Consider the following 10,989-nt stretch of genomic DNA (forward strand, 5'->3'; position numbering starts at 1 on the left):
TACATCAGCACACTTCAAGTATTGCCTGGTTCATGGTATGATGGAAGATCATTCCCATTGGCTTCCTCATCCTGCCTTTCTTTAGCTTCCATACCAGGCTGTCCTACACTCATAGTTCTGCTTGATCCTACTAAAATGGGCAAATCTGTGTGTTTCCAGGCTTGCAGTGTTGAAAATCCCACGTTCTCTGGAGGGGCTTTTCTGCCTGTGCATATGTAACGTTTCACTGTATTAATGCTGTTTGTGCAATTTGAGCAGAAGTGGCTCTGGGCTGAGCAGTTATTGGATTTACTGGCATAAATAGCAGTGCTTAACGAGCCCACAGTCTTTCTAGCTGGGGAGCATGCTCACTTCCTCTGCCTTTTCCCTGTCTTCCCCAATTAACTTTCATTTCTCTGTTTTGTTGCAGAGCAAGGAAGTGGGATTGCAGCTCCAGGAAGACTTGATGAAAGTCTTGAATGAACTCTACACGGTAAATCAAACTGATTTTTTTGGCATCTTTGCAGGCAGGAGGAAGAAGTGTTTGACTTCTCCCAGCCTGCTCTTACAGCAGGGACTAAGCACCAAGACTGATAAATGCCTGCAGGCTGTGCAGCTCGAGGCGGCTGGTGCTCGCCAGTCTATAGAGCACCATAAATCTCACTTTTTCACTCTGTCCTTCTGTTGTTTCAGCTCTCTAAGTGTTGGCGCCACTTCTCAAAGATCTCACCTTAATGCACATCTGCTGCTAGCTGCAGCGTTGGGTTTAAAAAGAGTAAGACGTATTATAGACCTTGTAACAGTCTTACAATACCTAAAGGGGCTACAAGAGATCTGGAGAGGGACTTTTGACAAGGATTTGTAGGGACACACAAGGGGAATGGCTTTAACCTGCCAGAGGGGAGATTGAGATGAGCTCTTGAGCAGAAGCTCTTCCCTGGGAGGGTGCTGAGGCGCTGGCACAGGGTGCCCAGAGGAGCTGTGGCTGCCCCATCCCTGGCAGTGTTCAAGGCCAGGTTGGACACAGGGGCTTGGAGCAACCTGCTCTAGTGGAAGGTTTAAGCTCCCTTCCAACCCAAACCATTCCATGGCTGGAATTCTTTCCAAATCCACTGGAAATCTTCAGCCCGCGGTGCTGTGTGGTCCGAGTGTACAGAAGGCAGCACACAGCTTCAGCGGGGGGACCCACTGTGTTTATTTGTTCCTCAGCTCTTTCAGCAAAACAGCTCCCTTTAGAGTCATTCTCCTCCATCTGTGCTTTTTGCTTCTCAGTCTGTCTGTTGGAGACACTGAGAAAGAGGCAGTGCCTCGGGAAGGAGAAGGAATGTGTTCATAAACGTTCATATGCTGCTCGGGGACTTCTCTGCTCTCATAGATGAATAGAAAAGCCTGTTGCTTGATTAAATTCTTGCTTTTTGCAGCTGTTACTGAGCTGGTTTTCTGTTAAAAGCAGAACCCACACACGGTTTTGTTGCTCTAAATGTCTTTTTGTTTGTCCTTCCTTAATGATATGTTGGGTCATTACGCTGAGGTACCTTAAAGCTCCTCCAGTTCCAACCCCTGCTGTGAGCTGGAACACCTTCCACTAGAGCAGGTTGCTCCAGGCCCCATCCAAAGGAGTGGGAGAATCCCTATTTTCAGTCAAAATGGATATGGATGAAGTCTTTAGTTTCCCTCCACAAATAAAACATAGAGGATTATATTGACGTGTAAGTTTTTGCTAGGAATTGTCCTGTGTCAGCCCATGACTGTGCTGTTGCCCTCCACAGGCAGAGCTTGTGGGTGCCAATGCAGCACCGTTGGCAGGATAAAATCATTAAAACTGGGATTTCTCTCTCTGCTTCTCTTGCCTTCTGCCAGTTCCACTGATAGAGGAAAAGAAACTACTTCGCATCTATTATTATAAATGCCTGCTTTATAGTCTAAGCATATGCAGGAGCTGAAAGTGTGTGTGTGTAAATTATTCAGCGAGTCTCTCTACCACTGGTTGTGCTCACATGCTCTTTCATGTTTAAATACAACGTCTCTTTGTATCTGGAAACCTTTGCTGATCACTGCGGGAAGAGAGAGCATGTGTCTTCCTTATGTAAAATCATGTTATGGTTCAAACTCAGGTGAAATAGGTATAAACGGGGGTTCATCTGAAGTAATTGATTTGCGAATGGGGTCTTTATTAATGCTGGAATGCCACTATTGGGGTGTCTTTATGGAACTGTGCATTTTCGGGGGCCCCTATTGAAATTGTATCATCACGATGTTTGCTTTGGTATGTGAATGGAATTGCTTTGCATTGGTGGATGAAGAAAGCTACTTGACATATTATGTCCTTTGGGTTTTTGTTCTGCTTCTTTAACACAGAGCTAGACATGAATATCCAGTGAAATGAAGGGGAAGGTTGTGGCTTTGGGGAGCATTTATCTATACTTATCAAATATGTGCTATAATAAGAGTTGTCTATACAGGGTCCAGTGCAGGTCTCCCTGAGCAAAAAAACCACACTCTTATTACTATTTTTATTAGATAAGGTGAACAGAAGGACTTCTACATATCCAATTTGATTTAAACAAGTGGAACCCGAGTTGTTTTGGCAGCCGTTATGTTCAGACTATTGATCTGCAAGACAGTTCCTTGGGATTTGGGGTGTTTAAAGGCCTGATTTATCCAGGTGGAAGACTGACAGGCATTCCTTCTGCAGCCTTACCTGCTGATGAAAAGCTGTCATTTCCCAATATTGGCATATAATATTTCCCCTGAATAGTGAGGAAGCTGGGTTTAGTCTGTATCTTTTTTTGGTTTCTATGTCTCCTTTATTGGATCATGCAAGAAGGCTCATGCCAAAGTGAGACAAAGAAGCAGCTGCAGCATCATCCACTTTGATTTCGGATTCATTCCGAGAGCCGCACTTCCACTCGTGCATCTTCTGTCCTGCTTTTGAGATGGGAAAACTCCCATTTTGCCAGTTTAGATATTTCTAACTCCCAGTTACCAACCAGATCTGCCTTGCTGGGCACTGTTTGAATGCCTTTGCTTAGTTAGGATGATGGACATTTATATATAATATAAATGTGATGGGCAGCTGTTACGAGATGGGGATGTTAAAGAAACATACAGTTTTGGGGAGTGCATTGGCCAGATATGTTGAAGCATATGACCTCTTTTGTCCTTATTCCTCACCCTGAGCTTTCCAGATATATCATTCCTGTTCTCCCTAAGGCTTGGTCATGCAGCTAAAGTAAGGCAGAACATCTGTAAACCTCATTTGTTGGTTAGAGGACCCCCTTTCTTCCACAGCAAATGGAACTGTGGAGCTCTCTGACTCTTGGCTATCATTTTCTGCAGGTTATGAAAACCTACCATATGTACAACGCTGACAGCATCAGTGCTCAGAGCAAACTGAAGGAGGCGGAGAAGCAGGAGGAAAAGCAGATTGGGAAGTCAGTGAAGCAAGAGGACAAGCAGACACCGCGCTCCCCTGACTCAACTTCCAACGTCAAGTTTGAGGAGAAACACGTTCGGCGAAGCTCTGTCAAGAAAATAGAGAAAATGAAGGAGAAGGTACTGCCTTTTACTGCTTGTGTAGAGTGCTCGAGGAGGATTTAGGCTCTGAAAAGACCAAGTTTAGGCCTAGCTTCTATTGGAGGAGGTGGGGTGCCTGCAGCAGCCCTCAGACTACCTATGGGCTTCTATCAGCCACTGTGGTAGTGCTGGAGCTGGACTGTAACCTCATAAACCCACCTTGTTCCTTCATTCTAACCTCAGTCTTCCCCAACCTGCAGCCTGTTTTAAGAGAAGACCTGAAGTGCAGAACTGTTCAGTCTAGTACTGCTTAAAAAGATCCAAATAATCGGTCTAAATCTTTAAGTCTTGATAAGATTGGAATCCAAAAGAATGGAAGCTGTGTGAGCGCAGTAAGACTGTGCGATGTTCTCTGGTGTTACTAAGAATGCTACTACTCCTGCTGCACCTCTTCTTAAACTCTTTTTCTGTGTGTGGTTCTCTTCTAGCGCCAAGCAAAGTACACAGAAAACAGACTGAAGGCTATTAAGGCAAGAAACGAGTATCTGCTGGCTCTGGAAGCCACCAATGCATCTGTATTCAAGTATTATATTCATGACCTGTCTGATCTCATTGATGTAAGTGCTGCTGCTTGGGTGCCTGCAATGAGTATTATGGTCACTAACCCTCATGTGTCTTTCCTTCATTCTTCAGCATCTTCTACACCGGTACAACTGGTAACCTCTGTGAAATGAGGATCTTGGATGGGCAGCTTAGAGGGTAACAACAGGCATAATAATTGGTCACGGAGCTGTTAAGTGAGCTTTTCTTCATTGAGTAACTCAGAGTTTTGTTGCACAGATAGAAACTCACATGAGAAACCTGACATTGGACCGTGTAGAAGGAGGACTTGCTTGGTTAACATGAAACTCAGCTTCAGTATCACAGTTGCTTAACATTTTCTGTTTACTATTTTAAGCAGACAAGCAGGATTATAACTCAGAGGCACATTTTCAAAAAGAATGATTACTGGAGAACCAGTAAAGTGGTTGGTAAAAGAAATTGAGGACAGAAGCGTTTTCTAAAGCTGCTTTTAACTTGTTTTGCAAAATTTAATCTATTTCAAGGCTAGTGCTTTCTCTAGCGTATTTCATAAGAGGGATGAACCTCCCTGCTTTTTAAGCCTTCTGTTCTCTGATAGCCCAACCCACCAGCTCTGCAGCAGCTTGATGCATTTTTTGTGTCACTGCAGAGCACTTTGAGTCCAGTCCTGAAAGGTGTCAGAGGAGTGTCAGCAGCAATGGAGATTCTGCTTTGCCTCTCTGTTCACACAGAGAAATGAAGAAATAACTGGCTACAGAAACCAGTCCCCCCTTTCCTTAGGATGCTCTCTGCAGAAGCTGAGTAATGGAGCAGGAGGTGGAGGGAGCCTGTTCCCCTGCTACCTGCAACCTCCTGTGTTCAGGGGACATCATGTCTACTTTTAGTAAAACACACAACAACCACCCCCCGCACCCCCCCCCCCCCCCCCCCCCCCCCGCCCAATCTCTCCTCCTTTAACTCAGTAAAACCAGTGAGGAATCCTGAGACATTTCACAAATACATAACTCCCCTCTTTGCCCAGCAGAACTGGAGCAGCAGATGCACTGAACACCTTGTGGCTGGGGGACTGCCTGCTGCTTGCTCTTACTCTCCTCGCCAAGCACTGCTAGAGCCACTCGGCTGCAAAGCCTGGAGGGAACTTGCCTTGTAGGAGGGGGAGGTAATGATAGAAGTGTCTCTAGACACAGGCAATAAAGAGCACTCAGATCATTATTAATTAGTCAGCTATTATCATACCTAACAGTATATATAATGCATTTATTCAGCTGATCATAAAATGACATGAAGTGCACTTCCGCTGGGTGTTTATTTAAGCCTGTCCTTTGGAGGTCAGGCTCCTCAGCACTGGATGGGTTGGGAAACGCTGTTGTTGGTAAGTGTGATGGTTTGCACAGTTGCTGGGCTCAAGAGGCCTGGTTGGTTTGTACCTGCTGCCTGTTCACACCTTTCAAACATCTCTCAACCTGAGCTGTGCCATTTGGTTTGGTTTTGTAACAACTGCTGCCTTTCTGCTGTTGAAAGGCAGGGATTCATTTCACTGCCACTGGCAGAATTCAGCTGGCTCATTTTTAATGTCCTAGCTGTAAGTCCTCCCCCAGTACAAGTGTGCTTGGTTCAGTTGTCTGCTAACAGTCTGCTCCTAATACATTTTGGGGAGCCATATATAATAAAGAGTCTATTTGAATTTCATAAACCCAGAACAATTTTTGATGCCTTTGATCCTGATGAATCAAAAATGAACAATTAGAACCACTGATGGTTATCTGAAGCATCTGACTTAAAAATGTGATTTTTAAGCCAGCTTTTAATTCTTTTCCTTGATTTACTTGTTTGGTGATACCGCATCTTGAAATAGAATCTAAAAGCAATCTTCAGTGTTGCTTCCAAATAGATTGTGTTTGGGCAAACAGCATTAAACTTGTCATGTTTGTACAGCACATTGTGTGCTTCCAGTGTGCAGGGAAGGGTAACAGTGAGTTAATTCTTCATCATGAGTTCAGAGCAATAAATTGTTCCTGACATAGCCCAGTAGTTTTGAATTTCCCGACTTTGGGGACTGAGGCTAATGAAACATTACAGTAATGGGGAAGTTTGGATTAACTCCTAGTTATGAAAGGGTCACTAGGACAGAATCTAGAAGAAGATAAAAACGTGGGTGTATGTGTGAGTCCTAAAGCTTATTTTGCTCTCCCAGGAGTAGGTTTACTATTGGTGTTTACTCCAGGATCTGATTGTTTCATTTCCAAAAGTAAATTGTGTTCTAAACCTCTAAAGAGGGCTCTTCCTTCTTAAATCTTCTGTCTGGGACCTGTTTGAAAGCTGCTAACTGGCAAAGGGTTAATGATCTGTCGTGTTGGGAAGTGAATTTGAATGAGTTATCATTAAATTCTTATAAAAAATTGATTTCCTTGGAGAATGATTTCATCAAACATTTATATAACCCAGAAAGGGATGGGGAGACTGATACGTTTATAAACGTGGTACCTGGCCTCTGAAAAATGTTCAGGTGGGGCAGTGGGCTGAGAAATGTTTTCTGTCACGTGAAGCCAAATGTTTCAGTAGCATAAAGCCAAGAGCCTTTGTGTGTTCACAGAATCCCAGCCTGGTTTGTGCTGGAAGGGACCTTAAAGCTCCTCCAGCTCCAACTCCCTGCCCCGGGCAGGGACACCTTCCACTAGAGCGGGTTGCTCCAAGCCCCTGTGTCCAACCTGGCCTTGAACACTGCCAGGGATGGGGCAGCCACAGCTTCTCTGGGCACCCTGTGCCAGCGCCTCAGCACCCTCACAGGGAAGAGCTTCTGCCCAAGAGCTCATCTCAATCTCCCCTTTGGCAGGTTCAAGCCATTCCCCTTGTCCTGTCCCTCCATCCCTTGTCCAAAGCCCCTCTGCAGGTTTCTTGTCTTAATGTAGTCCTGCTGCTCAGCAAAGTGGTGTGTGAAATATGAAGTCCCGTTTGACATCCCAGTGCCACCAGTGACCTCCCCTTGTGCGGTGGATCAGCTTTTCCTCTGATGCAGGTGTGTGCTGGAGGAGGGCGAGCACAGGGAGGAGAAGCTGCTCGCCCTGGGTGGGTGTGCAATGGTCTGGCCCCCAGTAGGAGGGGAAGAGGAGCCATTGGTCCTGTTAAATCCGAGCTGATCCTCATCCTGGCTGGACTATTGGCCCAAGTCACACTGGCTTCCCCTGGATTGCTGCAGAGAACAGCGCTGTGATGTGCATGCAGAAGAGCGGCTGTTGATCCAAGACTGCCTCCACACGTGCACATTCTCAATCAAGCATCTTTTGTTGTTGGGGTTTTTTTGGGGCTGGTTTTTGTTCTTTCTGATTGAATATAATATCCTTTAATTCTCTGCCACCAGCCTAACCAGCAACTGCAGCTCTTTTTACCAGGCTCCACACCTGCCACAGCTGGTTGGCACAGGAGCCAGGCATCGAGCAGCATGTGGTGACAGCAATTCTGAGCAGGCAGGGAAGGGTCTTCTCCCTCCCTCTTTCCTCCCCTTCCTTTTCTTTTTGCGTTTGCACACAATGACAGTGATGAGACCCAAATGATGGGCGAGGAGGAGATTTCATGTGGATTTTGCTTACAGAGCAGTGCAGCAATCAAGCAGATGGTCTCTTTCTTTCGTGCTGGATATTCTCGTAGTATGTGTAATCTTGCTTTTAACTCCAAGAAGGTGGGCTCCTTGCTTGCTCCCTTTTCTAGCTGTCTGAAGGATTCAGGCTGGTTCCGATCGTCATGAAGAGCAACTTTCTCCCTTCTGAAACATGAAGAATTGGCTGCGCAGCCACAGTGCAGATGAAGCTCCTGGATTGTCTTCCAGTGACATCACCCTGGTGTCACAGCCAGGAAATTCTTGACCACGACCACTTTCTGCTGGAGAGTTTTGCTCTTCTGTTTCTCCCCAGCAATGAAGTCATCCCAGCTGACTGCTCCTTGCTTTTTGGATGACTCTGCTCTTTATGCCTGTGATGTCCAGGTCATGTTCTTGCTTCCTGAAGTACACTGAATTGAGGAGCTTTCTGTATCTTGGGTAGAATTATTTAGATGCAGATTAACTTCTGCAGATGATCCAAATCCTGTGGCTTGTTTCTCCAAATAGTACTTTAGTGCCTTGTTTTCCTCTTACTTGGAATAATTTTGTGTAAGGATTTTGGTGTGTGTTCAGTGGGAATCAATGCCTCTAAAAGTGAGGTTAGAATGTAAAGGAATAGGCTGCCATGTTATTGAACATACCCACTTCCAGGGTGCTTTCGTTTAACACAATGACATGAAGTCATTACTATGCCATGACTGCAAACTGTTGTAATTTTAAGCTGTTCTTGTCTTGGCACTAATTATAACGTGATGTTGACATTTGGTGTGGGATTATAGGTTGAGAGTTCTGTTTAGGGCCAGCTCTTAGGACCCACAGTCAAGGTGCCTGTGCAGCCCGTGAGACGTGGGGCCGTGCTGGTAGCCAGAAGATGATAAAACATCCACAACTTACTACCCATTTAGATAACTTCTGGCTTCAGAAGCATTTTAATATCTATTGCAGGATTTCTTCACTTATTCATATGGAATTGTGTGTGTTTTTCCAGCAGTGCTGTGACCTGGGGTACCACGCGAGCCTCAACAGAGCCCTCAGGACATTCTTGTCTGCTGAGCTAAACCTGGAGCAGTCAAAGCACGAGGGTCTGGATGCCATTGAAAACGCCGTGGAGAACCTGGATGCCAACAGTGATAAGCAGCGCCTGATGGAGATGTACAACAACGTCTTCTGTCCACCCATGAAGTTCGAGTTTCAGCCGCACATGGGTGACATGGTCAGTTTGTAGTCCTCCTCCAGCTCTAGCTCTGGAAACACTTCCAGCTCTGCCTGTTTACTTCCCTTGTCTTTGATAGATAGACCCAGTACAAGCCCACCTGTTTGGCTCTATTTTGGGGAGGAAGAGAGGACCTTTAACCAAGGGACGTGATGTAAAGATTAAGCAGAGGCTCATGGCACAGGTGTCAGAATATGACTGTTCCTTTTTGACTATCAAAGCTACTGAAGCTGAAAATGCCTCATTAAGTATTATACTTCATGGAGTATAATACTAAGCGTTGATAGGAAACACTTTTAACCTCTCGTTCAACCCACAAGTTCACCCCTTCACCCTGAGACAAACTGAAGTTAGAGATTTGAAGGGGCAACAAGAAACTTCAGTACTGGTTTGGGGAGGGATTTAAGTGTGGAATTGTGGAGTATAAAAGATTTACAATGGTGCTTTGTGCATCTTCTCTATGAGGCAAAGCCATCAAAAGACTTTAGGTTTTGGCAGTGGAAATCTCTCTCTTTATAGGTTTATCAAGATGTGGTTACTCATCTGGGAGCTGTTTAAAGTCACACAAGCTGAAACCAGTTCTAAATGGGAACACATGTACAATGTGATAATTTAGGTCAATTGGTTGGATTTCTGGGTTTTCCTCCTGAACACTGAGGAAACAGTGTCAGGACTCTTGCAGCCAACCTCTTCTGGTCTAAGAATTGTAATCACTGCTTAAGGCTCCTCTTTGTCTCTTTTCCCTTAAGTGAAACCCTCAGACTGCAAATGACCTCTCTCAGTTGTTCTGTGCTTTAGCAGTATCCTCTAAGATCGTGGGAAGAAAAAGAATCACCTGCAGGCTGTCATGCACTTAACAGGCTTGTATTCACTGCATCATTTATCTTGGTTCTTCTCAAGGCCAAGTGAGGGTTTATCAGTGCAGGCTGATGGCCTTGTTGCAATGGTCCTGCATATACCAGATTGAATGTATGATGTTGTGTGATAAAACTCCAGTTTCTGCCTTTAAGGAATAGCCTTTTGCATGAATTGTGCCTGTTGCTGCAGAGTACAGGTCCTTCAGCTGAGCCTGCCCCAGGGTGCCTGGCTAATGCATTGAGCCACGGTCTTCCTGATGGGCAGTGGGATTTAGCCTAGTATCTGTAATAAAGCACGTCAGACTTCCAAAACACACGACAAGGTTATATGACTGCAAGTAGTGAGTATTTTCTCTTACTTCTTTGATGTTCACATTCTCTCTTGCTCCCTTTTCAGCACAATCAGGAAGGGAACTGCTATTTTTGAGCACAGACCTTTTCCACTGGTTGAAATCCAGGGCTACAAAGTTTTAAATGAAGCACTTTGGGAGATGTTTGCTTCTAATAATTGAATGAAGTAACTGCAATGTTCCTGATGATGTGTTTTTTCCCCTTAGCACTCTAAAAGCAGTGCTCTTTCTCTTCCAGGAGTCACAACTATGTGCCCAACAACCAGTCCAGAGTGAGTTAGTGCAGAGGTGCCAGCAGTTGCAGTCTAGATTATCGACGCTTAAGATTGAAAATGAAGAGGTGAGCTAATGAACCACAGATCAACAACCCTCTTACCACTTCCAGTGGGGAGTGAGGACTGGGGAAGGAATAACTGAGTTTCTGTGGTCCTCTTTGGTGAAGACTTGTGGCCACCAGCACCCGAGTATGTGATCTCACATGGAAGCTGGGTGTGGAGAGGATCGTTTAAAATACCTCTGCATATGGCCTCCCATCCTTGAGCTGATAGGACTGGCTGTGTTGCAAAAGTTGTTACAGAAGATGATTATAAGATCATTCCAGCACTCTTTGCTTTGAGGTTACATTTCCAGACACCTCCTCCTCATCCCAGCCTGTAGGATTGGAACTGCTTTCCTGCTCCTGGCAGGTTCTGTGTGCTGCCACCCCTTTTGTTCATATGGACTGTACTGTTAATGCCTCAAACCTGCACATTAGTTATGGCACACAGGATGTGAAACCAGTAGTACCTGTTTATTAGTAGGACCATAAAATGGTTTGTGTTGGAAGAGACCTTAAAGCTCATCTAGTTCCAACCCCTGCCACAGGCCGGGAAACCTTCCAGAAGACGAGGGTGGTAC

At 45.2% G+C, this 10,989-nt stretch overlaps 1 protein-coding gene across 3 annotated transcripts in view; it reads left to right on the forward strand.

Moving 5' to 3' along the window:
- The window catches only part of SRGAP2 (SLIT-ROBO Rho GTPase activating protein 2), an 89,605-nt gene that overhangs the window by 47,773 nt on the left and 30,843 nt on the right, over positions 1-10,989 (forward strand). For 2 of the 3 annotated variants that reach the window (XM_010017248.1, XM_010017250.1), the window contains exons 4-8: positions 410-472; positions 3,319-3,534; positions 3,984-4,112; positions 8,664-8,885; positions 10,331-10,432. In XM_010017248.1, the coding sequence (XP_010015550.1) occupies positions 410-472; positions 3,319-3,534; positions 3,984-4,112; positions 8,664-8,885; positions 10,331-10,432 (732 nt within the window). Of the gene's footprint in view, positions 1-409; positions 473-3,318; positions 3,535-3,983; positions 4,113-8,660; positions 8,886-10,330; positions 10,433-10,989 lie in introns of all 3 variants that reach the window. The other variant, XM_010017249.1, reaches the window with a different exon arrangement.

This window comes from Nestor notabilis, unplaced genomic scaffold (genome assembly GCF_000696875.1).
Source record: "Nestor notabilis isolate BGI_N333 unplaced genomic scaffold, ASM69687v1 scaffold8456, whole genome shotgun sequence".
In the NCBI taxonomy this organism is placed as follows: domain Eukaryota; kingdom Metazoa; phylum Chordata; class Aves; order Psittaciformes; family Psittacidae; genus Nestor; species Nestor notabilis.